Source organism: Penicillium diatomitis (genome assembly GCF_028827545.1).
Source record: "Penicillium diatomitis strain IBT 30728 chromosome Unknown utg000004l_segment0_segment0, whole genome shotgun sequence".
Taxonomy (NCBI): Eukaryota; Fungi; Ascomycota; class Eurotiomycetes; order Eurotiales; family Aspergillaceae; genus Penicillium; species Penicillium diatomitis.
In genome coordinates, this window is record NW_026623176.1 from 4458645 (window position 1) to 4485390 (window position 26746).

At 49.7% G+C, this 26746-nt stretch overlaps 10 protein-coding genes across 10 annotated transcripts; 3 read left to right on the top strand and 7 right to left on the bottom strand.

Moving 5' to 3' along the window:
• Positions 1-184: 184 nt before the first annotated feature.
• Positions 185-2399, bottom strand: N7539_004674 (glycoside hydrolase family 71 protein; the record flags this gene model as incomplete). Its single annotated transcript, XM_056934276.1, has 5 exons — positions 185-834; positions 909-1366; positions 1437-1662; positions 1757-2288; positions 2337-2399. The coding sequence occupies 5 exons, from the start codon at positions 2397-2399 to the stop codon at positions 185-187; spliced, it is 1929 nt and encodes a 642-aa protein (XP_056791817.1).
• A 1292-nt stretch (positions 2400-3691) lies between these two features.
• N7539_004675 (uncharacterized protein) lies at positions 3692-4196 on the bottom strand (the record flags this gene model as incomplete). The annotated part of the gene is made up of 2 exons (XM_056934277.1): positions 3692-3767; positions 3856-4196. The coding sequence occupies 2 exons, from the start codon at positions 4194-4196 to the stop codon at positions 3692-3694; spliced, it is 417 nt and encodes a 138-aa protein (XP_056791818.1).
• Positions 4197-6310: 2114 nt separating this feature from the next.
• Positions 6311-8180, bottom strand: N7539_004676 (uncharacterized protein; the record flags this gene model as incomplete). The annotated part of the gene is made up of 3 exons (XM_056934278.1): positions 6311-6623; positions 6700-7229; positions 7296-8180. The coding sequence occupies 3 exons, from the start codon at positions 8178-8180 to the stop codon at positions 6311-6313; spliced, it is 1728 nt and encodes a 575-aa protein (XP_056791819.1).
• Positions 8181-9661: 1481 nt separating this feature from the next.
• On the bottom strand, positions 9662-10190 carry N7539_004677 (uncharacterized protein; the record flags this gene model as incomplete). The annotated part of the gene is made up of 2 exons (XM_056934279.1): positions 9662-9939; positions 10016-10190. 2 exons carry the CDS (start codon positions 10188-10190, stop codon positions 9662-9664), a joined length of 453 nt encoding a protein of 150 aa, XP_056791820.1.
• A 27-nt stretch (positions 10191-10217) lies between these two features.
• On the bottom strand, positions 10218-10809 carry N7539_004678 (uncharacterized protein; the record flags this gene model as incomplete). Its single annotated transcript, XM_056934280.1, has 3 exons — positions 10218-10523; positions 10568-10691; positions 10745-10809. The coding sequence occupies 3 exons, from the start codon at positions 10807-10809 to the stop codon at positions 10218-10220; spliced, it is 495 nt and encodes a 164-aa protein (XP_056791821.1).
• Positions 10810-14380: 3571 nt separating this feature from the next.
• On the top strand, positions 14381-14787 carry N7539_004679 (uncharacterized protein; the record flags this gene model as incomplete). The annotated part of the gene is given in 2 exon segments (XM_056934281.1): positions 14381-14404; positions 14416-14787. The coding sequence occupies 2 exon segments, from the start codon at positions 14381-14383 to the stop codon at positions 14785-14787; spliced, it is 396 nt and encodes a 131-aa protein (XP_056791822.1).
• A 21-nt stretch (positions 14788-14808) lies between these two features.
• N7539_004680 (uncharacterized protein) lies at positions 14809-15122 on the top strand (the record flags this gene model as incomplete). Its single annotated transcript, XM_056934282.1, is given in 2 exon segments — positions 14809-14929; positions 14947-15122. The coding sequence occupies 2 exon segments, from the start codon at positions 14809-14811 to the stop codon at positions 15120-15122; spliced, it is 297 nt and encodes a 98-aa protein (XP_056791823.1).
• A 2832-nt stretch (positions 15123-17954) lies between these two features.
• On the bottom strand, positions 17955-19290 carry N7539_004681 (uncharacterized protein; the record flags this gene model as incomplete). Its single annotated transcript, XM_056934283.1, has 5 exons — positions 17955-18307; positions 18392-18459; positions 18512-18968; positions 19020-19056; positions 19117-19290. Coding segments are annotated over 5 exons (1089 nt in total), but the record flags the coding sequence as incomplete, so codon positions are not given.
• Positions 19291-19915: 625 nt separating this feature from the next.
• Positions 19916-21546, top strand: N7539_004682 (uncharacterized protein; the record flags this gene model as incomplete). Its single annotated transcript, XM_056934284.1, has 5 exons — positions 19916-20092; positions 20191-20323; positions 20518-20641; positions 20711-21162; positions 21233-21546. The coding sequence occupies 5 exons, from the start codon at positions 19916-19918 to the stop codon at positions 21544-21546; spliced, it is 1200 nt and encodes a 399-aa protein (XP_056791825.1).
• Positions 21547-24839: 3293 nt separating this feature from the next.
• Positions 24840-25898, bottom strand: N7539_004683 (HNH endonuclease signature motif containing protein; the record flags this gene model as incomplete). The annotated part of the gene is made up of 3 exons (XM_056934285.1): positions 24840-25145; positions 25204-25553; positions 25610-25898. The coding sequence occupies 3 exons, from the start codon at positions 25896-25898 to the stop codon at positions 24840-24842; spliced, it is 945 nt and encodes a 314-aa protein (XP_056791826.1).
• Positions 25899-26746: the final 848 nt, after the last annotated feature.

The following is a 26746-nucleotide window of genomic DNA, read 5'->3' on the forward strand; positions in this document are numbered from 1 at the left end:
TGAAAGAAAAAAGAAAACTCGATTCAATAATTACAATTGCAACTTCGCCCACTGACATCTGTGCCAAGTATAACTTCTCGACGTGACTACCTATTTCCTATGACGTGCATCAGATAAAAAACGTAGCTTTGTTCATACAACAAGAGTCACAATACCGTTCATCACTCTGAGCTCGCACATAAGATCACGCTGTTGTACATGCCGTCGGGGGACAGTATCCATGCTCACAAGTGAAACTACAGAGACCCAAGTACGAGTCATCTTCCCCGGGAAGCGGAATTCCATGAACTCCAGTAGATGGTGGGCGCGGAATAGGAGTTCCATACTGAGTACAGGTGCATGGACCCTGGGGACAATACCCATACTTGCATGCAAACTCACAAAGTCCGATGTAATTCCCAGGCCCGTTTCCTGCGATGCAGACATCGCCTGGGTTGATACCTCCGCTGCCCGTGGTGCAAGCCGTGACCGTGGCTGTGACGGTCTGGGTCTGCGTGTCTGTTTGCGTAATGACAAGTGTGGTGACTTGGGTGGCCGTGAAAGTGATTGATTGGGTTTTGGTAACTGTTGCCGTAGGTGAGCAAGTGAAAGTGGGCGCAGTTGTTGTGGCGGTGGGAGTGGTGGAGGTTGTCTTTGTGCTAGTCGTGGTAGTCACGATGGGTGTAGTCGTCGTCACGGATGGGAAAACAGACGTAGATGTGACTGGAGCGGTCGGAGGTGGTGAAGTGCCTAAAGATGGCGATGCCTCGCATGTTGTGACCCGCAAGCCTTGACTGAAGGCAGCCAGTCCATCAGGTTGAAGAGCATCCCTCGGCCCCGGTGGTAGCGTGCCCACTGGAAGCGACCAATTCAGGCAAAGTCCTTATACTTGGGATACTATGGTCATTGGCCATCGACAACAAACTTACCATACGCATTAAAGTTGTACAGTCCACACACACATTCGTCGATGATCGGCTTCAAGCTGGTTCCTGAAAGAATCGCTTGCTCATTTCGGGCCACGGTAAAGCTCTGAGCACCCACGTGCATAGGAATGGCCTCTGCAAATGCTCCAGCGGGTGCATCATATGTATACAACGTGCCACCACTGTCAACGGCAATCGAGGCTGGAGCAGTAAGCAGAGTCACCACAAAGACGGAATCGGACATGGTCTCCCAGCCATTTGGCCGACCGAGGAAGTAATTCCCACTCGCATTATTGGCAGGCACCATACAGGTATCCGTCGCGTCGCAGTTCACATCCCGCGGAGTCGGTCTGTACCAGTAGATCAAGGTGTCGTCCGTGATGTACCGGTTGACCGACGATGCGCCATCCTTGAACGCAGCAATGAATGGCTTCGAAAGCTCCAGCCATCCTTCATGAGGCCTGGAGTTCTAGAGTCAGCGAACCCCTCTGCTTCCGAGGTCGAATCAAGAACCGAAAGAGCGAGACTGACATGTCATTGATCCATTTTGAAGCGCCATCATCTGTGTGAGGCGATCGAAGAGGGCCGATGTAGTGCGACTCGCCGTAATCGTTCCAGGTGACAATCTCGACGAATCGAGGCTTCATGCTGAGGATTTCGTTCCAGCGTCGATACCACAGTAGGTCCGAAGGGAACACCCAGTTTTTGCTGTAGGGCACTTCCGGCCCAAAGTGAGTGAAAAACCATGGAGACGCGGCTGTTCAACGAGATTAGCCACTGAAGATAGGTCTTGGTCATGAGACATGACGGAGTTGAGGGTCTCAACGCGTGTGGGAGGATCAAAGACTAACGTGCAACATATGCCTTCCCGTTGAGTGCTTTCAAATACTCTTGGTCACCATCTGTGACAGATACATTTCCCAGCGCATTAGGGGCCTTGTTGTCGCCATTGTTGGGCCAGCCCATCCAATTCAAGAGACCATCAACAGCAGAGATGTTTGTGCCGTACGACGGGTGGAAGTTTGGTGCAAAGAAAATGGGCTTGCCCACAGATGTCCGCAGGGCCGCAACATCCAAGTCATCTCCTGCAAACGTGGAGACAAATATCTTGTCATCCACCATCAATTGGCCCGGCAAGGCTCCGTATTGAGCAATCTTTTGCCCAATCTCATAAACCTGTGGTGTATGCCACCAATTGAAGTCAAATGAAAGGAACACCTTCATGGAGTTCTTTGCCGCCGAGGCATACGCAAACTGCAACTGCTGGTCCGTATAGGGGTCAACGCCGATGTTCAAGGCAAAGGCATCAATGCCGAGCGACTTGGCCTGAAGCATATCATCATCATAGTCTGCTGCACTCCTTCTATCGCTTGTGATGCCGATCTAATTTGATACAAATCAGCCGAATGCCCACGCCCAGAGCAGGCGCACAAGCCAAGTGGCCCTGGAAACTTGCCATGAAATGTGCAAAGACCAGATGATCACTGAATCCATCTGGACCTAGCGGATGAATCGCTCGCGAGTCTACAACCTTTCCCGGCAACGATCTGACGACCACCGCCAAGGTGAAAAAAAGGACCGCAAACTTCGTGAGGATGAACATGGTGAACCCTGAATGAAGGTCTCAAATGTGTGGTTTCATGACACAGCCTGTCTGACTTGAACAAGACATCCGTGACCTGAAGGAGACCCCTTGTAATATACTAGACGATCTGTGTAAGTACCTTGTCGGACAATTCTGATGATTCTGGGGTGCAGCTGATCTCCACAAGGATGGGTTACACCCGACCTCGTCGCCTGCATTAATCTGGGGTGCTATCTCGACATGCCTGTGCAGGTTAAGTCAGGTCATTTCCTCACCTTTCCTCACGAGTGCCCGAGTCCTGCATTGCGAAGAGTCACCTTCATTTGAGATGTCGTCGACTCGCCATGCTATTGTGGAGATCGCCACATTGATTTGGAGACGGAGATGAACAAAAAGAAACAACACTCACGCGTGTTCAGGTCTGCAAGTCAAAGCAGTAGTTGTACAGTAGCTGGTGCCCAGTGGCCGGGTTGTTTTCCCAGGCACAAACAGTCCTCCCAAAGTATACGTTCTTCCTGCGACCAACCTACGTTGGAGAAAATGGTTGCCAATAGAATCACGGATTTGAGATCGACTGAGAGATTTCTTCTATCACCTCTTCCTCAGCCGTCTACCTGTGTGACCGACTGTCGTTGAAAGGGCAAAGCTACTTTCGCCATGTTTGCAAACTTGCTGGTCAGACGCGACCGCGTAACATTCCGAATGTAACCCACCCACGTACAGGTATGCACCTCACCCCACGCGAGAACTGGCGTGATAGAGATGATGTTTTCGCAAAGTACACCAGGTCTGGACAGATCATCTAAGACGATCACTCGGAAAGGTACCTAGGCTAGCGCTGGAGATCTATCATGGGGTTCAAGCATATGATTATACATATTGCATGTAATCATTCCGAGATACAAACGTACTTGCATCCGAAGAAGTCAAGACTGTCTCGATCCAGAAGTTTGCAAGAGGACATATCGGACAAAAGGAACATGGATCGAAACTTGCGCTGCGCAACGCTCGCTAAAGGTCATCGACGGAATAATCGCTCGGCATTTGCATGATCATTTCGTCGCAGGGTCATGAATCGTTTTCATCGGTCACGTTTCAGATATGACCTAGAGATAGAATCGTGTTAGTCACTGGTCTGGTCTAATCTTGTCTGGTCGCATCGCAATCCCGGATGAAAGCTTGCCACTGTTAGGAGAGCAGTTTACTTACGTCCAAGGGGCTTGGCTCTCTTGGAAATAGATTTCGCCTGGTCTTGCTTGATGCGGGCCAGACGCGCTCTGTTTGAGTGAATGCAATGTATTAGTCAAGGTCGTATTCTCAGGTAAGATCAGGCTAGGGGGTGGTTAGCAATCGGATACTACTTACTCCTCAGCTGCTTCGCGCTCGAGGTGCTTGACATGATCCCTTGCCTCCTTCACGGCTTTTCTCGACAACAGGAGGGCCTTGTCGGCTTCACGTTCCGCATGCTCCGCTCGAAGAACCTGTTCCCGTGCTGCCATGATGGAAGGGTCCTCGTGCGACCTGTGGAGAAGACCATGACGGCGGGAGTTGGTGGTCGAAGATGCCGAGCCCGAGGAGACTGATGTTCGAGTGGAATGAGAAGAGCGACTGGAGAAGAGGCCCGAGTGCGATCGCGCCTCGGGGGGTTCTTCGTAGCTCCGCCCTGAGGAGGAGCTCGCAGTTGAGTCACGGTGGAAGAGCGGCATGGTGTGGGAGAAGAGGGCAGATGTGAGTTCTGGAATGGTCTCTGTGAGGAAGGCAAAGTGCGAGAAGAGATGAATGAGCCAAATGAGGTCAGGGAGCTCTCTTCAGACATGGTTGACGAGAACGCTCCTTATACGCTTTGTCTTATGCTATGGAGTGACAGGTGGCCCCAGTGTGCCATGTCTGCATTGACGTCAGGTTTCTTGAATAGGGTGTCAAGTGTCAAGTAGGTTAAGGCGAAGACAACTCACTTCCTCTGCCTCCTGGCCAGCACATTGGTCGCTCCCGACTGACGCGGTTGACGTCAAAGCACTGACGCTCAGCCACATTCATTGAGCTAGTAGGACTTCTCGCGCAGTATAAAAGCTTACTCTTGTCAAGAGAGGTCGCTCATGAGCCAGAAGAACAGCTCCGTCACGGGCGCAGATACGCTTCATCCTTTCGTGGGCCGTGCCCAGTAAGGACGAATGGAGGTGCCGTCGGAGGGCGACAGACTTCGCGACCGTTGCCCCATCGGTCTATATCTCTAACCTGTCTCAGCCCTCGATATCGCTGATCATCGTAGATGCATACTGCGTGGCGTCCGTGGCGGTGAGTTTGGACGAACGGCATGCGTCATGCATCCAGGCCCGAGCGAGATCGTCTTCGGTAGTGTCGATGTGAGGATCGAGGGCCTTTCAGAAACATCAGTTCTCACAGTGCAACTCAGCCCTTCGATTATTGCGCATTTCTTCCTGTACGTTTGCAGGTAGGGGGTAAGTAGGACGAGGGAAATGCGGCACATCCAAAAGCTTTCCACACAATGGGGAGTGAGTGCAGCCGTCTTCCATGAGGTAGTCGTACCTCAGCGGCGCAAGAAGATCGGCTTGCGCCAACACACTCGACGCGCCTTGCCCACCGTTGGTCGACTACCGTGTGAGAGCAAAATTCTGCTCTACGCCATGGATTGTTATTTGCATTCAAGGGCGCAGTACATCGATATGTATTTATAGAGCCCGACCATCATTGAAGCAGGCCAAGTGCGGGTACTCAAGACCTCTGGGTGCAAATGACAGTCCGTTGTCGTCTGGATGCTGGAGGCAGTCGCTTGAATCGAGGCTCTGTTTCCACCCACATCAACTACGATCCAACATAAGACCAGGCGGGCGCTTAACCTTTGAACACGGTTCTCCATCGAGAGGTCGGTGGTACGGTGCAGGAAGCGGTTGACGTGATATTACCTCCTCCTAGGCTCCTACTACTGAATAGCAACCCTGAGTTGGTACTTACCTGCCTGTCAGATATGGTAGCTCGAAGTTCCGAAGCAGGATGACGAGCTCTTGGTACCTTTGAGCGTCACGTGGCCCACCTCATAGTTAAAGATCACCTAACAAGCCTCCGAACTCGGGCAATACCTCGGAGGTACCGTGGGTCGAGGAGAGAGGGACTGGAAAACCACTGCCGGTCTATAGCTTGTCGCGCAACAAGCCTATTTATTTCTCATGACCCTGCCTAAGGTAACTTTATATTTACCATCTTGATGACATACATGATCATGAGGGGGCTGATATATTTCCCATGAGCTCCCCTCCCCGAACCAAGATAGAGCGGGCTCTCGTCGGTCCCTTCGTGAAGTAAGGTAGAATATTCGAACTTGGCCCGTAAGGTACCAATTTATGTAACTATATCGAGGAGCCTATCTAGGGCTTTCTCGGAGTTCATGTTCGATCCATGACTCGGATCAGTCCAAGATAACCGGGAAGACTACCGAATTGGCAGTACAGAGGGTCAACACTGGGTGAATTGAACCTCGGATGGCTTTGTTGTTATTGTTGACAGCTGGCGGAACTTCAAATTCTACGACCCACTAGGGCATGACGTCATATCTCCCGTGCGGTTCCAGCCGCCTGGGTGGCGTGGGGATGACCTATTTCGATCAAAGGACGGGCTACCAATTGGCCAAGATCCTCATGACAGACTGGAAGGCACTCCACATCAACACGGTGGGACGCAAGTCCCTTAAAATACGATGATGACCTATGTAGATGGTCCGCAATATACAAAACGCGTAACTTCATGAAATTCAGGCCATGAGCTTCAATATCAGAGTTCCCCTATGGAACCAATCGCTCATCGTTCAATCCTCCAGATTCTTGATGCCTTCCTCGAGCGACGGGAGCTTTTCCTTCCCAATCCCGAGTCGACGACGCCATTTCTTTTCCTTCTTCAACTTCGCTCTTCTTCTTCGTCGACGAGGATAGTTGATGGGTGACTCGCCTCCAATAAAGATAAAGGTGTCATACAGGACCGCCCCCGTGAGAGCGCCGCTGATTGTGGCCACCCAGCCACCCCAGAACCACCAGCCACCGTGTGCGGTGAACGTTTCGGATCCGTAGCCAGCCATTAGTGCCACAAGGCGAGGCCCAAAGTCTCGCACGGGGTTCAGACATCTGAGGGCGTGTTAGTGAGCCTGAAGTTTGGCCGGGAAATGAAAGAATTGGAAGAAGAACATATGGCGCAACTCACCCTCCTGTGCCATATCCTAGGCAAATACACAAAACGTAGATCACCAGACCTATGACGAAGGAATGCATACCCGCACCTGGCGGGGCATTGCTATCGTCTCCCATTGCGAAGATCACACAGACCAAGATCGCATCGGCAATGAACTCTGTGAAAAAGGCCGTCACCGGACGAACGTAGTTCTGTGGCTCTGTGTAGAACCCCAGGCCCGAAGCACCGGCAGGCACGTTGGGAGCAAGAGCGAGAATGGCATCTCTGTAGATGCAGTATGCCAAACCCGCGGCGGTGATTGCACCGAGAATCTGAGCGACCACGTACATGCAGCATCGACGGCCAGGGAACCCTCGAAAGACCCACAACGAGATGGAAATGCCGGGATTGAGGTGCGCACCGGATATTCCTCCTGCCAGGTAGATCCCAACCATGAAACCTAGACCCCATGCCCAATTTTCGGAGAGACGATTGCCAGCCTGAGACCCGCCTGTCGAAACTGCTAGCGTTCCCGTCAGGCCGATGAAGACGGCGACACAGGTCTGCGATGCACATGGTTAATCTCTATCGTGGAAGACGGGCTTACAACAGAGTGAGGCGTGACTTACAGCTAACCACTCAGCGAGCGGTTCCTTCAGGAGGTGACGATACTTGGCCCACGTATTGACAAATTCCTCCGACGGTGGTCCGGGTTCGTAGTTTTCGTCGGTCTGATCATGCTGATCAAAGCTGATCTCGGACTGCACCGGGCGTAGCAATCCGCCTGGCTGAGGAGCATTAACTGTACGTTCGTGAGCCTTTTCATGATGCGCCGCCGAAGGCGACTGAACAGTTTCTGGCGACTGGCCCGACGGCATACCCGGTGTCGTGCCCATTTCAGGAGCCGGTTGCGTCTGGCCATTGGGGGTACCCGCAGAAGCCATTTTCTGCTGGCTCTGGTCGCGTCGCATTCCAGGCCTCACTACTCTCGGAAGGGGCTTGGCCAATCCCCAGACGGGGGCCTCGTTGTTGCAACCATACCGGGGATTATAATCTTGGTACTCCGGGTCCACGTAGACTTTGTCGGGCGCAGGCTGGTAATAAGTCGACCCCGGTCCCGCTAGTGAATAGGACGGCGATGAAGTGATTGTGTTCTGACTGGGCTGGTTTCTGGCGAGTTGCGATGGTGGTTGAGATCTGTAAGACAGGCTCCTGGTCTCGGTGGGCTGTCTTCTCATGAAATTCCTCCACGAGCCGTACGTGGCCGGCGGGTCTGGACGATGCGCAGGCTGGGGACCGGGCCGTGAAGGTTTGTTGTTGCGCTCGGCGACTTGGTAGCTGTTATTCAGATTCACATCATCTGGCGGCGTTGGCGACGTCGGTGACGCTGGATCCTGAGTCTTCGGCGCTCCTTGTGGGCTAAGAGGTTCTGGGGGACTGTTTGTCTCTTTGATCGTCTCCAGCGGAGGATCGGGGACCGTCTGTCGCTCGCTGTCCTGCGGCCCAGCGCTCATGACAGTCTGAAGAGCAACGAGTCTGGTGTGTCAAAGCAGGGTTTCAAGTCGGAGGTCAAATTAGCGAAAGCGTCGACGTTGAGACCCTGCGCGCCATGGCATGGTTTTAAAGCGATAAACACGCCGTTCTGTCATTCGTGACTGTACCATGGGACGAGCAATCGAGTATGTCATTTGGAACGGCGAGGGTCCACGGGGCTACTTGTCGGTGATCTCGAACCTCCCTGCTTAGGATTGCGTTGACCCAGCAAAGCCACTCCCCGGCGGGATTCATACCGGGTCTTGGGATGCTGTCCCTGGGTCCCATACATGGACATCTTCAGCGCTGCGGCAAGGATGACATCAGGATCTTGAAGTTACCCCACCAGCACAGCATGATAGACGGGTTCCCGGGCCTCGCAGTTTAAGTTTTTCACCGCGGTGTCAGGTACCAGCCCAATGAATACCCTTTCATGATGCCGAGAACAATCCGAACGGCTCCACAGGCCGCGTTGGATGCAATGCATCCACGCGCCGACCGAGAGGCAGAAAGGAATCTCGCTGCGAACCCACAAATCATCGAGACGAACGACGCGGGTTCTCGGTAGATAGGCCGCCAATTACGTGCTGAGATTCTTCAGAAGTAGTCTGCGGTCATCCCTGGCACTATTTAATGTTTGCCGAAGAAGGCGATCCGCGATCCTACCAGCACTCGTGTAGCGTGCATGGGACACTTTTTGGTCTCCTAATCCACCAGTCATAACAACAGTCGTCTTCACAAGCAGCAAGAGTCATTTGATAGTCAAGCATATTGCTTGTTTGCTGCCGCCTAGTGATTGAACCTCCCGCGAATCGAAAACGTTTGGGTCTCATCGATCTTACACTATGTTGGTTTATATGGTGATTCTGCCATTCACTCACCGCTCATTACAGCTTAGGTAGAATCTCTCCTCGGTAGCAATTTCACATCCTTATCCCTCTCTCATACAATACAACTGCCCCTACCGTAGCCGTATCTCATCGCACTAAAAGTTTCGAGGAGATGCATGTGATTGCGTAACACTGATGTCGTTGATCTCGTCGGGCGTAGGAGGTCTCACTTGCCAGACGACGCTCAGTAGCTTGAGTGCCACGTCTGTACAATGCGAAGGACATGGGACGAGACCTGTTAGTTTGAAGGAGAAGCTTCTATCGGCGAAGGATCCGAGAACAACCTGAACAGGAAACCCATGCTGACTCCCAATATGGTTCCATCAGTTCAAAGCTTGTCTGAATTGTCTGTATACGTGATATCGTACTGAGACGTCAGCCTAGACATATGGAAGCATCATTAGGATGATTGGACGTTGGTCGCATTTCATGTGATTAGCATGCTGCAACCTTTGCATTGATGAAAACCCGTCGCAGTCATTAAAAATCTCCATAACAAGGAAAACATAAGTTCATATTGATGGGTTTTTTCTCCAGTCGCCACTGAGTACGAAGATTGATACAGCCTTGGATCAGGGCGGACTCATTCCAATCACGACGTGCACATTGTAAGTAAACCAACAATGATGCTTCTGCAGGTCAGTCTCGGCAGCTCTGCGGGAATTGGCAATATCTGCCTTGGCTTTGATCAATTTGCGATGCCCAGAGTCAAATGCCGCACCAAGCGTGTTTTGAACGCCTTCCAGAACAGCAAAATGGAGGTCGTCTCGTGCCTCTGGCTCCAAGAGTGAATGTATATGCTCCTGGCAGCTTACGAGCCCGCGGCTCTGGAAGATCTTCATCAACTCCGCTATCTTACCACAAATAGAGAGAGATAAGTTCGACGAATGGACTTCTCGAACAAGGTCCCGAAAGAACTGACTAACTTTGGTTCTTTTCGCAATCAATGGCAGTCTTTCTGAACAGATCAAGATACAACCTGGCATGATCTGACCTATCTTTGTGGCCAGAGGGTTCGTGGAAGGTAGCATTATGTCCCGCATAATCTTCCCATTGAAGCCAACTCCCGGGCCTTTCAAGCGCAAAAGTCAATAGGTACATATCAATCACCCGGGCCGTCAATTTTTATCAAAACTTACGTAGAAAGGTCATGAGATCCTGAACAGCCATCGCCCACTGGTTAGAGGACAAAGCCACTATCATGAGTCGCACGTGGACGACATCATAGTCTCCCATAAAATCCTCGGCAAAAGGTTTAAACATGTCGTGTTCGAAGAGAGTGACGTTCGAGAATAAAGTTTGTCTATCTGGAAACCTCGCAGCGGAAATATCGAACCCTTGGAGCTGACAAGAGCTTGGCAACTCCCTCGAGATGTCCCTGAGCCAGATCCAACTTGCAATATTAGAACAATCTGTCATCTGGCCATCCATAATCTCGAATTTAAGTAAATGGTAAAAAACAAGTTTTTGACACTGACGCAGTTCCAGTACCTACCAATATCTGCAACACGCGCATGATCATAGATGGTGATTGCCGGATGTAAGAGATATTTGATATTCGCCTGCCAAGCATCGTATTGACGATCTAGGCTGCGGGCAATTCTGTCAGTTGCTGCGACTTGAGACTGGAGGGGACATAGAAAAATAAATGATACCGCTGTGCCTCAGTTTTGGTTCTGGTAAGAATGTAGGTATGCGGTGCGTGGTCAGATTCGGACATGACTATTGACCGAGTCGGCGGAGCTTCTAGATCGACAGTTGCGAGTGTTGGAGTCGACTCTATCCCGGAGATCCTAGAAAGACGGGGCTCGACATGGAATGATTTGAACCATCGTGGAAATATTATATCCCCGAGGGACTTCACAGCACACCTGATGTCATCTCTGTAGTCAAGGGAATCGCAAGCAAAGACGTTTTCCAGGCCACACTTAAGATCAAGTTGCGCGTCCAAATAATTCCATTCACTTTTTCTTTCTTTTGGGATTTTTTAGAGCCACCGGTTGATGATGTCACGATCGCAGATGATGAGAGCCCTCATCCGTTTGATTGAGCGATTGAGGGTGGCCAACTTCGTGAAAATAGGCACATACTGCCCAGGGGGTAGCCGGATATGTGAGAACAACTTCCAACCGAAGATATGGTGTCAAGCCAGATTTCTTGATGCACGGAAATTGGAGGTCCCAGGTGATGCAGATGAATGCCAATAGTTCTAGTCCGTTGCCTGCTTGTTTGGGATACATTTTCACAATAAGTAAACTTGGAGGACAGCACTTTTGATAACCTTGTCATCAATCGCGTGGCTCGTGCCCACGGTGTACATATCTGGATCGGACTTGGATTGCGTACAAGATTCACGAGCTTATATACAGACCAGGGTTCTGGAGTGAGGTCGGTTCTCTGATTTATTTGCTCATTGAGATCATTTGCCCCAAGTGGCTACGTACATGCGATAGATAGGGTCACATGGGCTGCTTGCCGGACAGGGCCCGTAGTCAGCCTCTGCCGTCCTGCTGCATGATGGCCATGAGATGGTTTCACTCATTCTTGAGGCGGGTGTGTTGGGCTGAGGGAATGTTCGCCAGTCTATTCATTCGGTCACCCATTCATCTTGGTCAAAATCTAAGAACGATCAGACCTGGACCGAAGAAAGCGGGAAGAAAAGGCGCAAACTGCTGACTCTTACTCGAACGAAACGATATTTGGTGCTGCTTTGCAACAAGCCGGTCAGAATGAATGAGTGACTCAAAATATATAAGAACAATGGCCTCGAAGCAAGATTTCTATCGGAAATTTTTAAAGCTGGAAGACCTTTGGTTGGCTACGGGATGGATAATTTAGTCTTTCTAGGACTTATTACCAACCACCGGGTCATTCTCAATGCCCACGATTTAATTAGTCACACCCTCACAGAAATATGACATTTCTGATTTTTGATTAAGCCAAATCCTTAATTATTGGGCCTCCACTCTGCCTGGATGTTCGATAGGCATACTTTCCGTTGCGTTCCATGTCCCGGATGTCTTATCCTACGTCTCATGTCTCGACACCAAGTTATCTGCACGTGGGAGGGAAAGGAAGGCGCTCGTGATTTAGATTGCTCGAGTAAATGAACAAATAATTCCAGCTCTGTCAATATTTAAAGAGCTCAACCCCTTTCATTTCAGACCAGCATGCGCCTGCAAGAACAGTATGCAAGAGTGGTGGTTTATTCCTCGATCCCGAATTCCTTTGCCGCTCTTGGCTACACGTTCTCTAGACACAATAAGTTCACCGACAACCTTATAGCACGGCTAATTTCCTACATGAATGACAAACAGTCCGGTGGAGGTACCTACCACACATAGGCAAATAATTTCCGCAGGCAATTGCGAACTAGCACCATCTCATCCGTGAATTCGGAATCAGTTTTCCCGCACCACGATGATAACCCAAGCCACATATCAAATGGTGTTACCTCGAAGGAGAAATAAGCAAGAAAAACGAATGAACAATTATCAAGATCCATGGAGAAGGTGCAGGGGTTCGAGCAAATCTTTCGAAAGCCAATCTTGGTAGGTGTGCAATTATGCACGCGCGCGCGGAACCATATCAGACCCGTTCCTCTGCACTACCTGCCTTGGTAATGTAGGGAATTTTAGGCAACCGAAGAGAGAAATGATCCCGCATCATGATTTGAGCAAAAACTATAGATGTGTTGTTTCTTACTTCGAGTAGAAAATGGGTGTCTCACAAATTACGCGTCAGTGCCTACAGGTGACTCTTTTGGACCTCTCGCTTTTGCTGTTGATGAGTACTCTGACGCTTACCGCCCGAAGCGTCTACTCAGAACTATCTATTGTGATAAGAGTTCCCTCTAGTCACTCATTCTTGCCACAGCTTCAGCCATAAGATGTGACTTGGCTCGCCGTCATGAATTCGAAATTGTTTCCAAGTTGCATAAGTGCAACCCAGGATGTAACTACGACGCAAGGTCTGACTTCTTGGATTCAAGAACATCTTACTCATATGGGGGCTTAAAGTTTTACGGAATTTCGCGTATCGATCATGCTGGAAACGTTGACGTTGGGCATCAACTTCACGAGAGGGAATCAGCTTCGAGGTACAAAAATGTATTTCTGACCTGATAGGTACCTCCCTAGAGCATTGAAAGGGTCTTTAACCTTTTGGGGCAACATAAAACCGAGACCATACCCTTGGTGCTCCCATCTACTTCGAATTATGGGTTCTTGAACAACAGAAACACCTCGTACAATCTAGCCATTGTTAAGCTTCTACAAACAAAGATGGCCCTTGAGATTCCACACTACCTAAAACGCCGTGTGAATAATATGTTTGAGAAGCATCTCATTGTTCTTTCTGTATTTTTCACCATCCTTCTCGCTTTATTTTTGAATCATGTCCACGGAGTGATCAAACCATTGCAATCACCTCTATCTCAGATCTTCAGACCTTGGTATGGGCCTTTTACGACTTTGCATCTCCAATATGCCTTTGCAAAAGGATTCATCTGCAAAAATGTTGAGTGATGCCACAAGCGATATGGGCCTATCTTTTTTCTTGGTCCACGTCAGATTTGGGTCTCGGATAAGGACGCCGTAAACACAGTTTTGATGACATTAGACCTTCCAAAGGTGAAGATGTACCGCCGAGATCTCCAGGGATAGAAACCTGCCTGGATTGTTTCGAGAAATGTATGTTGTTCCCTCTTTTTAAACCGTGTGAGAACCCTTCGAGCGCTTACAGCCTTTCTTTGCGTCATAGCCGACCTGACCCTCATAAGCGTCTGAAGAAGTTCCTGTCACCCGCATTCACTATATGATATATCGACAACCTCGAGTCTCTATTCTCGGCATGCATCAAGGATCTGATTCACAACTACTCTACCAAGCTGCTGGCTCCTCGGATCGGCAGAGGTGAAGGACCCGTAGTGACAGATTTAATGGAGGATTTCCACAATCTTGCTCCTGACATGTGAGTTAACAGCAAGAAGGATCTGTTGACCAAGTACGTCTTATATTTTCTGGTTTTCTATAGCATGGGTGAGTGCTCCTTCGGCAAAGGATTCGGCCAGACGAATCCGAAGAAGATGTTAGAGCTTGAAGTCGATGCAAAAATATGGCGAAGTATTCCAACGGCAATTTTCAAAGGCATGTCGCGAAGATATCAGGTAATGCACCTATTGCGCTGTCCGGGTACTCCCAAGCTGACGTCTACTTAAAATGCAGCTTGTTTACATCAAACGATTCCTGGGAAGTCTAGGCATAAATCTGCATTTTGATTGACCCAGAGAGATGATCGCCGTCAGTGTTGATTTGGTAGCTGACAGGATATAATTGCTAATACTTGCGTAAGGGCGATCGCAGCCGTTACATCCAGCAGATCCCACAGCAATGAGGGTGCCCGTCCTGATCTTCCTCAGCATCTGATTGATGAAAGCCTCAGTCCCCATAGAGGCACAAAAATGGAGACGAAAGAAGTCATCGATCAGATGGCCGAAATCCTTCTCGCTGGATCAGAGACAGCATCCGGGACAATTGCTTGCTTTTATATGGAGATCTTAGAAAATCCCGATGTTAAGTCCAAGGTGATCAGCAGTCTACCTGTTTTAACCCCAAACGATCATATAATAACCAGCAAGACGGTCACAACAGAGCCAAAGTACGAGTATCTCGAAGCATGTATAAAGGAAGTTCTTTGACTGCACCTAATTGCATCGGAAATGGGCCGGCGTGCTGGGGATCTTCCCATCAGTCCAATGGGTTACGATCTTCCACCTCATTCGGTGGTATCAATCTCTTACGGAGATCTGCATCGCAATTCTAAACACTGGCCAGAGCCACGTTGATTTTGGCCACAGAGATGGCCCCAAGATCGTCCCAAAGATGTTCCACCGCCCGAGGATTGCTTTTCTTTTGTGCTCCACCCGGTATCTCCGCCCACAACAAGCCGATCACTAACATTACATCCATTGATAGCTTGCAAGTGTACTATCCGTTGTGGGCCGGAAGACACTCTTGCATTGGCAAGAAGTGAGTGAGTTTTTCACAAATCATTATCATCTGCCGAGAAATAGATCATGACTGATCTGCTCGTCTGTATTTATTTGAGACCGTGTAGCTTTGCCCTCGCGGAAATATGAATCGTCACCGCAAACACATTTTCCCGCTTCGATTTGGATGAAGTGGAAAGACAGCAGATTGATTACATGCAATATGTTACGATGCAATTCTCCGATAGATCTTAAAAGGCTTACCTGAGGCCGAGACAGGAGAGCTCTTTTGAGGAATCGGTCAGCAAGTGAACCAGCTGGTCGGATCTGGATCCAGCTCAATGCAGCGTTCAGCTTCTGCCCCAAACCTAAGCGGTTTCAGGGCATTGTGGTTGATGGTTGCCGAGCCAGCAGTCATATTTCTAATAGTCTTCAGTATTTTCCCTTTCCTGTTCACGAATTATCTCTTTACTTCCTGCAAGTTATCATCCATGGACTCTCCTGTTTTTGCACCTCTGCGTGATGAGGCCTACCTAGTAAACTCAAACAACAATCTTGCAGCGCGTACTCCCAATCTGCTGTCACCGCGAATCACGGAGCAGTCTGCCCGGGAAAAATATTCGTCTCTAGATTAACTCGTGTCCTGTAGCTTCATCACGCCTTTTCCAATTCTTAGCCTTTCAAATTCGTGTCCTCGATCGTGCTTCTTGAACTTATCGATCGCCCGATGATGAGAGGACCAGACTGAATCCGAGACGCAGGCAAGAGAATGCGGGATAGACAAAACTTCGATTTGTCATTCATGAGCCTCAATTTTGGATGTATCTAGGGTGTTGGCGCTACTGGTCGAGCACATGAGGATGGACCGAGGATTAGCCTGGTTCATCATGGAATGGAACGTGGATTTCTCTGGTGGCGTTTCAGACGGTCCAACAAGCTATCTTGGGTCCCTCCATTGTACTGTTTTTCGTGAGCAATAAAGCTTCCATTATTATGCAGATGCGCACCCAACATGAGCGCTGTGTTATCGAATAAATAGACTGTTTGTATCGGTTAGTGCCCGTGTTCTCCTTGCGGCACTTTTGTTGCTAGGACTGTCCGGATGAAGACCGGACAAGAACCTGTGACTAACGTTGACACATCGAGTGTACCACTTTGGGTCATGAGCTTGAAGTCCTCTAGCATGTGTTTGCTAGAAAAACCACATCCATGGCTTTACCTCTGTTCTGAAGGAATGCCCTCTTGGGGAGGGACAGTCAAGATGTACAAAGGCAGCCGATACTCTGTCCACAATGAAGTTACCAAACAGCTTGTGATGACGATATGCGCCGACCGTCTTAATGATTGGCCAGTCACCCAGGTGCTTGGAGGGTGTTGATATCACGAAGGATCAAGAGTTGGAACATCGTCAATGTCTTGGGACCACCATGGTGATATTGTTGATTATACCCGGCCCGAGAGCCAACTTTCCAGTTCGAGTCAAGCTACCACCAAACATCACGAGAATGATGAGGTTTTGACTCAAGCGGCTGGAACAAGGCGGTGCTGTTCTCTTGGGTACGGACCGTCGAAGAGGCTATATTTGTTGTACAAGCAGCAAGGCCCAATGGAGAAATCCACCTTGCCTTTTAAGGGGTATAAATACCTTATCCCCATAGTTGAACGAGGATCTCGGTCATCTGCTTGACTGGTCGTGCGATGCTTGCAGGCGCCTTAAGGTTAGTGAAGATTGTAGACTCATCCTTGACGGAGATAAGAATCGCGGCGCGCCCGCCTCAGGAACTACACAGAAAACCATATCGTCCTGATGTGACATCTGCAAGTCCTCAGTAAATTTTACAGTAGGCGCCGGACGAGATGGCTAGGTAGGAGACTGTTGTCATGATCTGAACCAGTTGGAGAAGCGAGCGATTGGCACAGGGCGAGAAGAGGTTCTCATTCAGGGAACTGCACTCACGAAGTTCCATTCACTTGATATGCCGTACTCACCCACCCCGTGTCCATCTCCTGATGTATATACTCTTCGCTTTCTATACACCAACACACATCCATAGATCATGAGGGTACCTAGTGATAAGGAACACAGGTGAGGTATTGGCCATCGGTGGTTGTGTGATCATCGGAGAATTTTGATACAACCGTATATGGCACAGAATAGCCCTTGCTGTGTTCCGTGGGCTGTACTATTGTTCTCCACGCGATGTCAAGTGATATGATGATTGAGCGTACCTTGGAGACCGGACTTTTTTCCATGCTCACCTCGTGGCAAGGACTACCTCGCGAGTAGCCCCTTTCTGACAAACTGAAGTTCCGACATGGCTGGGGACTAAGCTCTCAGTGAAAGACTTGACCGAGACCTTTCAGCTGCATATTCCGACTTCTGCCTGTATTCATTAGCAGCTTCGCTTAGCAAGGCTGCTCCACCTCAATGGTAGATTCAAGATCCTCTCATCTGCGAACCGAGCAAACAATGGAACTTCGCTTCGAAAGAGTGGGCCTTCCATCGGCGCTTTGACCTCGACTACTCCGCCCCCAACTATTCAACGTGCTAGCGTCGGCAAGCGCGGTTTCACCCAGCATTAATTGATCAATAGTAATGCGACGCTGTAATTTCTCAGTTGTACTGTAGGACTAGCTTGAGCGGGCGCACCATGATTGACCAGTTCCTCGTCGCATGCTAGCTCGGCGCGGTCTATGTGTTTCCATGGAAGTCTCATCTTAGTTGATGGCACGTAGAAACGCGGCCGCACCATGAATGCGCGGGGCTAGCATCACGTTCGTCAAGACGCAGCGCGAGCAGGCGCATGTGTTTGGCATTGATCATTTCCCATGGGCAAGATCTACTCTGAGGCGCATGGATAGTGAGTGAATCATACAAATCTCGGCTCCTGGCGAATCTCATGGATACTCCGAAGCGAGATACTCTCCGCGTTGCCTAGCGCTGGCTCGTGGGTAGAAATGCTCTGGTTCTCGAGCGAAGGATTCGCCTCGAGGGGCCATTTATCCGTCTCTCCAGCCCCGTGCGCGCCGAGGCGGGCGAACCCGTCCGCGCCCTTGGGCTTGGCATGGCTGGTCGTGTACCGGTGGCCGCGATCCTGCGAGGCCGCTTTGCTCATCAGGCCGCGGGGAAGGACCCTCACGATCAGCGGCCAGATCGACGGGAGACAGGCGGCGATAATGATGATGCCGCCTTCTAGTACTGTCCAGATTCCTAGGTTGACCGAGGCCCCTGGGACGGTTAGCAGTGGAACCGTACGTGGTGCGCAATGTATGTGTGCCGGCTGGGTACCCAGTACCACTACCTAGTACCTACAGGTTGGATCCGTCAAGGCGTTCTCCTGGAAAAATATGCTCATGCGTAAGATGCTAGCAACCGTGCCCCTACTGTATATCAGTCTTGTTGATCCGTGTGCAGATGCGGGATGCCACTCACAGGCCCCCGAGAATAAAGACGCCCGTTAGGGCGAGCTTTTGTGTCAGGCGGGTGTGCAGCCGCCAGACGAACGGCAGCGGCATGACGAGGATGAGCACGTCAGTCAGGATGTTCGGCGGCGACACGTAGCGATAAAAGGCCTGCTGGTTAAAACATGAACCGCCCGGGATCTCTTTGTCCCAGGCAAATTGGACGGGCGAGCATTGGAAGATCGCGGCGAAGAACACGCCGATGCCATGACACAGGACAATCGCCCCCACAATGCCGGCGAGAACGCGAAACTTTTTAGTGATGAAGATGCGCACATAGAACAATAAAATGGAGATCTTAGCGGGCGTGACCGAGAAAGGGAAATCGAGGATCTGATTCGCAACGAGGCCTTTCTGTAGAGCGACGAGTTTCTCGGGAGTCTGCAAAACATATGGAAGGTGGTATCCCATCCCCGCGACCCTCAGCACTGTCCAAGGGTTAGTGATAGCTTGCTGAGCCCTTGAGTTATTGCACATACAGACTATATATAGCGCGGATTGTCCTAGACTGGCAAGCTGGAGGATGATCAGTAACTTGAATCGAAAAGATTTGGAAAATGGACAACCAAGACCAACCAGTGCAAGAAGAATCAGATAATCGTCTAATGCGAGTGCGACTCGTTGTATGAAGCGGGCATAGAACCTCAGCCCAACAATCAGCACCTGGAACACTGCAATGGCGATCGACACACCCATTAGCGAGTCGCCACTGTATGAGGTGTCTACAGGTCCCGAACGGTCGGCCATCATCATGAAGACCAATGTTGTGTTACTGCATCACTGATGATGAGGGTAGCGCACGGAAACGAATGCCCCGAGGAGCATGGTCCTCATCTTAAAAAGCCCACGAGATTCCTGCTATACGCGCTCGTCACACCCCTGCACGAAGCTGATGAGCTCACACCACATTGGAAGCAAAACCTAATGTCAGGTCAGAAGCGTGGTCATAGGCCATGATTCGTGCATGAACCCAAGCGATGATTAATCTGCTTCGGCCCCCAATCGAAGGGTCCAAGTGGATATTGAGATCCAGACAAACGCTATTGTGGTAATGCAGGTGCGGCAGATTGCAGCGGCCTACTTGTCGACGACTGCGCCCGGCGACCACACGAGTGTCTCCGCCTTTGCTTTGGCCCCCTTCAGCTGCGGGGCGCTATGGCCCCTCCGAATGGGATGGGTCCGGGCCCTACCCCGTTCCTGACGGCCGGCGGACCGGCGAACCGTTTCAGTTGCCCATGGCTGGATTCGTTTCAGTTTGGCTAATTGCACCGGAATACTCCCTGCGCTGTGGTGGCTGCGCTTATCTTCTCCTGCATCTTTTGCAACTTCCCCCTGCAAGTGCTGCTCAGATTTTCGTTGCTTTCCTTTCTGCATCATGTCCTTCCCCCAAGACGAAACACTGGAAGCCCAGATCGCTGCGCTCACACAGTCCGTTCGCGCAAACCGAGACTCGCTCGACGATGCGACCCGATACAGCGCACTGAAGGCTGCGCGAAGCCTGGTGGAGGCTCTCGGATCGCCACCGGAGACTGTCATTCATGATGTGGTCATGGTATGTGCTAATCGTCATCTCCCCGGGAAATGGACAGTCCCCCGGGGAAGATCCCAATGCAGAGCAGCATAGTTCAAAGCTGACCACTTCCACAACAGCAACCCGCTCTGCTGATGTCTCTTCGCATGGGAGTTCAACTTGAAGCCTTTCGGGCTATTTGTGACGGCCAAGACAGGGGAGCTACTACGGCACAGATTGCGAAAAGGTCCGGAGCAAGTGTCTTTGTTGTCGGTAGGTGTAATCAATCGACTGCTGGTGCGGTCACGTGTGCGCTGGGATATTTTTTGCGGTGGTCGACAAACCTTGGCGCATCAAGACTGTCAAGGGCAATTTTAGCTCGTTCGGAGATCCCTGATGATAGACAGCGATTCACTATCCTGAACCATCGAGTCAAAAATTACTGCTGATCAAGTGTTCTCGCTTAGACCAAATCTTAAGAGTGCTCTCTGCCTCTGGATACGTGCTGGAGACTGATGTCCAGACATACAAGCCATCTTCCCTCACCATGCTAATGGCAGACCCTAACTTTGAAGCAACCACCAGAGCATGGTAAGTGTACCGCTTTCCCCATATGAATGCCGAAATCCCACCCCCTTCGCTTCGTCTGACACTGTTCAGCTTCGACATTGGCAATTTTTCTACCACATATGCCCCAGAATATTTCCAGAAGAACAATAATCAGTTTCCAACGTCGGCGATAGATACACCTTTCCAATTAGCCAAAAATACACGTCTCGACTATTTCCAATGGCTGGGCCAGAACCCTTCCCTGGCAAAAGATTTCCAGCAATGGATGACGCTTAAGCAGCGCTCAACCCCGAATTGGGTGGACTGGTTCGATGTGCAAACCGCCATCCTCGACGGGCTACGAAATCGGCCCGACGAGGTCTTGCTTGTCGACGTGGGTGCTGGTGAAGGCCACTATATTCATGCGTTCAATGAGAAGTTTCCGGCCGCTCCAGGCCGTCGTGTCTTGCAGGACTTGCCCCAGGTGGTCTCCGATCTGAAGGATGCTCCGAAGGACACAGAGCTAATGGCTCACGATTTCTTCACTCCTCAGCCAGTCAAAGGTACTGTGTAGTCCGTCTGCTTTCTTTAACTTTCGGTACTGGAATGATGAGAAACTGATAAGCGGCACAGGAGCTCGCGCTTATTATATGCACTGGATCCTTCACGACTGGCGCGACGAGCAAGCTAGCGACATCCTCCGCAACATCGTGGCCGCGATGGAGCCAGGTTACTCTCGTCTAATCATCAATGACCAGATAATTCCCGACCGGAACTGTGATTATGCTACCGCTTGCATCAGTATCATGATGATGGTTCAAGTCGGCGCCTTCGAGCGAACGGAGAAGCAGTGGCGTGCCCTACTGACATCCGTCGGTTTGAAGGATCTTTCATTCCACCAGCCTCCAGCCGGTGGAGAGGGGATCATCGTCGCTACGAAAGAATAAGCTACGACGAAATTAGTCTTCAAAGAGGGGTGTACATGTCTCAATTCAACTCGGTTCGATGTAGCATGCGCCTACGGCTGGACATGAACCAGATTGCTAAAGCACTGCTATGGGAGCTAATGGTCATAGTTCAACAAGATCTTCCCCCTCATGAGCATTGACGGTACAATCGTGGAAGCGCACAATGTTAGAAGGGTCGTCCGGATTGTTTGTCATGCGAAATGATACCAACGTGCACACATCAGGGACAAAATTCATAGACTAAGGGGGCTCCTGGCTATATGCACACTCGAGTGCTACGGTCACTTTGTTTTATTTTGTGCGATTAACTGTAGATTACTTCGGATGAGAAGCCCTGATCTCTTACATGGTAAGTTGGCGTCGGTAAAGACATCTTGCAGGTGGGTGTCTCTAGAGATTCGCTATTTATGGTCCATCCTCCGCCATTCTTTCCTGCGAATGTATCGAATGCGTTCCATATGCTTTGAATGGATCAGAAAACATCAGATGTTAGCGGATTTTCTTTCCAAAAAGATTCTTCCTCCATCTTGCCCTTTGCTTTGCGCCCACTAAATTCGGTACAGTGCTACGTACCTTTTGTCGTCTTCGGTAAGGGCATAGATTACTCTGGATGTGTGGGCTATCAGACCTGAAGGCCCCACGGAGGGGCGATAAAGGCACCTCAGCATCTATCTCAGCTCAAAATGCTGGTGGTGGCTGGATATTTTGAAAATATTTGGAATAGCAAAAAGCTTGATGCAGCTGTACATCAAAGACAAGAGAACATATTGGAGCACATCGGTGCACCAGGGCCAGTTTCAGGTAGGCCCTTGATACGGAGTTCTATCTCAACACTCCGATAGGTCTTAAGGTAAGATCAGCCCGTACATGGAGGAGATGACGTCAAGATAAGCCCGTGCTAGGTAGAATGTCTTGCTTTGGGCTAGGTCATCCATCCATTGACGAGTCAAATGAGATTTTGCAATTTGAATGGTCCTATCTCGAGAGGGTAAATTATATTGTTGCTACATGGCTTCTGGTTCGTATGGTAAAGATGCCGTTCAACAAGTAAAACAAATCTCAAGAGGCAAAACTCGCCGTTGTGAAGCGAAAAGATCATAAAGATCATAGGCCTCAATGGAAAAGGTAAAAAGGCGAAAGTGACTCCTTGTAATAGGAAATTCACCTGAATCCATAGCACCGTGTCTTCTCATTCTGACCCAACAATCATCATCACTCGAGACCACCAATGTGAGTACCTGCTTTTCCTGCCCAAGTGGCAACTTGAACGACTTCTCTGTTCCATGAATAGTCTTAAAAATCTGCAGCAATCTCACAATGGTGAATCACGCTTCCAAGAGCGCAAAGCCCTGACCTAAACAGATCTTTAGTCCACCGTTGAAAGGCAAGTATCCCCATTCCATATTCCCCAGGGCGTCGTTTTCCCAACGCTAAGGGCGAAATTCATCAGCATCCGGGCCGTATATATCTTTTCGACGATGTATGGCGTAGACGCAGTATCCGCAGCGCTAATGATTTAGCACCCGTCCCCTTGATCTCTACCCTTTTGATGAACCAATCATTATTTTCAATCTATTAAACTAGCGATACTGAGGCATACTACCAATACAGCTTTAGCTTACCTGGACACCAGGGAACGCGAATGTGTGATTATGGATTACAGGTATCATGGCTTTCTGGTTGATACCCTTGCCTAGTAAGAACCTGCCCGCCGGCGATCGCATGCGAGAGCTCTGTGATCAGCACTGCAATTGGTTGCCGAACCAGCGGTGGCAATCCTTGTCGCAAATCTCCCTCTTAGTATTCATACATAGCTGATCCCTATCACATCTTGTTAGCCAATAGAGTAGGCGCTAGGACTCCCACGGGAAACTACCATGTCCAAAAAAAAGTGAACAAAAAGGAAAGTATGAGTGCGGAGATCCCTTGATAATCGCGGCTTGGCTCGATCATAGAGCCGCGGTCAAAACCCTTGTAGAGAACGAGTATGAATGGAAAATAGATGATATCATTGGCTCGCCGCTCAATGCTGCTGCTATGCGCGGCCACGTGGAAGTTGCCCATGTCCTACTGAAGAATAGCTATGATATATTTCATCCATCGGGGCAAATGGGAACACCTCTATCAGCTGCTGCCCAGGATGGTCAAAAGGAAACTATCTCCCTGCTCTTAGACCTGGGTGCTGAATACCTTCCGAGCCTGGAGTCCATTAGCTTGAGTCCGTATTATGTAGCAAGGCGCTTATAGGACGAATACTACCAGAAGCGCCATCGCGAAGTTGTCGAATTCTTTTACCGACGAATTCTAGGTCAAAAAGCGATTATCAGAGAATACTACGACGTAATGGATATAGAGCTAAGGCGGAATAACCTAGACTATATGCAACAGTTGCTTGCCTTGGATAGGTATTGGGCTAAGCTTCAAGAGCTATGTCACATCGAATAGCCTCATTAGCCCTAGAATAAGGAGTATAATAACTTCCTTCACGGATTTCACTCACTACTAATTTGGCTTGCTTAGGCATCGCCGAAGCGTTCTGAGCTTATACTAGATATATTAAGGAAATAGCAGGTACTAGGCCTCGATAGTCTAGATGAAACTATGAGCATTACTACTTTAGAGGAGCCTGAACTAAGCAGGAAATTATTCACGCAAGTTGTAATACGTGGAGCGAAAGATTCAGGGCCTTTTGTTCTATAGAACACGAGAGAGAACTTGTTGAGGAAGATGCCAGCGACATATCGCCAGCCATGTAATGGCGCCTGTCTGTCAACGTTTGCTTTCGAAGAAGGCCAGCCCCGGTTGATATCGTAAACGCTCTGGCACACAACGGATGTTATTACTTTAATGATTTGTCTGGAAGTTATGTCTGCTATCCATTACCCACTATCTCGAGTGAACTGTGCTAATCTTGGTCCTCGGGGTGTTACTATTTAATGTTAATTCTACAGTGCTCAGAAATGGTGGTAGCAAGCCCATCCATAGTGCGCATCATACATGAAGTCTTAAAGACTCGATGATCATATCCAATATCTGGGATGATCGTCTCTCTCTCTTTCGCAATAAAAATAATCCAGTACGTGGGCAAAAACTCAAGCCTCATTTGGGGGTATCAATCGTTCAAGTAAACATACAATGCTGGAATCAATCAGGAAAAAAAACAGTAACAGAATAGACACCCCATCTTTATCCCTCATTGCCTACTCCATCCACGAGCCTTCTCTTCCATTGATCTTAACCCGCGCGCGCCGGCCGGCCCAGCGGGAATCACGTCACTGAACGAAGTCCTGAGGTTTTTCCCACCCCCGCAGTCTAGACGAAAGTTCCATTTCAAATCGTTCAACCGGAAAAGGCCCCTCCAGGATTTCCTTCAAGGTATCAGATCGCGGTGGGAAATCATGTTCAAAAGAAGGCTCTCCAGCACCCCTCATCTTTCCGAGAACACTCTGTCTGAAGTGCCAGCGAAGGAGGTGGTCTGAGACACGGTTCGGGTCGTCGGGGTTTCGACACACAGGGTCAAGGGTTCTTCCATCCACTCCCACATCGTCGGGAATAAAAGAAGTAATCTTGTAGTCCTCCTTTAAATAAATTAGCAAACATCTCTTGTATACTTGTATTTTAGGTACAATCGCTTACATCTGGATTCACCGAAATCGAGTAGTCGTCAAATAACTGATGCAGGTGTGACTGAAGGAGAAACCCATTTTGAATAGAGTGGATGGGTGCAGGATGGTTTCCCGAGTCTGCATTGGTGATCCATCGGCCGAAATTGTTTTCAACCCAAAAGCTTTCCTTCTCGAGAGGGAATATATGGGCCGCCTCCCAGCCTGCCCATTTATCCAGACGAGCGCGACGGTTAACGATCCCAGTGAAGACACACTTTCCATCCCTAGCCCGCACGCTCCTCTTGAAATCCGCCTCGCGGCCACTAACACTGTAGGAAGGGAGTCGACGGACGAATGGCTCATTACTAAGTTCGATGGAGTCTATCTAAGTTAGCCAGAATTTTTCTTCTCTTCACTTCGACCATCAGAATACCTACAGCCATCAGGGGCATAGATATCGTAATCTCCAGGCGTTAGGGGTTGGCTGGTTTGTGATAGAGTTTGCCCGGACCTCGCGTTGACGGTAAGTGGGCCCGGCACAATAGGTGGGGGCGGTCCAAGAAGCGGGCGTGGTACAATGACCACGACGATGTTGAGCATGTCGATAAAGTTGGCTTGGGTAACTGATCCATTTTGAAACAGCCCACCTAGCATGTCACCCGTCAAACCGTCGAAAAAATGGACATTTCGCCCATCATCTGACAGAACTGACTGATCCTCCGACATCGTGGTTGGCGATTTCCAAAGCGAGCGTCCTGAACACGTTGAAATTGTCGCGTTGTGGTTGTTGTCACTCAGATGCGACGCCACCCTTGGAAATTTTCTCCACAGGGACTGTTGGTATGAGGAGAACGACGGGGAATTGTCAGTTCCCCATGGGTTGTAAGAAACACAAGGAGACTGTTGGTATGAGGAGAACGACGGGGAATTGTCAGTTCCCCATGGGTTGTAAGAAACACAAGGAGTCAAGGTGTAAGTGAGCAAATGGTTGCAAGAAGGTCCTGGAAGTCCAACGATCATTAAGAGCGTGTTCGGTCACGTGACCGTCGCCCTATTTCGGGAGGGGGATTTTGGCATTTTTCATGTTCTTACGCGGGGTGACCGCTTACTAAGACGGGCTGTAACGTCCACCCACTGGACATCCACGTTTTGTATTATGCTGGTAATTATAGCTAGTCTCGGGATTCTTCTCCTTTACCATCACCCATCTGAAATAGGAACATCCCCACTTAACATTACAATCCTGATTCATCAAGCTCTGTAACTCCATACTAGACATTATAAAAGTCCGTGACGGGCCGCCGATCAAAGCCTGAGCCCGGCCTACGGGCTTTTGTAATATCTACTCCATCCTTTGTGAAAGTTCTCATCCAGATCGGGGCGATTGGCCAAAAGAGCTAGAACTTGACGGCGATGGTTTCTTTCATCGTATACCATGCTTTGCCTGTTGTTGAAGACTTGGGTGTTGCGGACTTGGATTTCTTCTGCAGAAGAAATCAGTATCAGAGGGGAGACGCGGCACCACGCCAGCACCACGCACACCACCCCAAAACTTAGGATACCACTGTAACTTC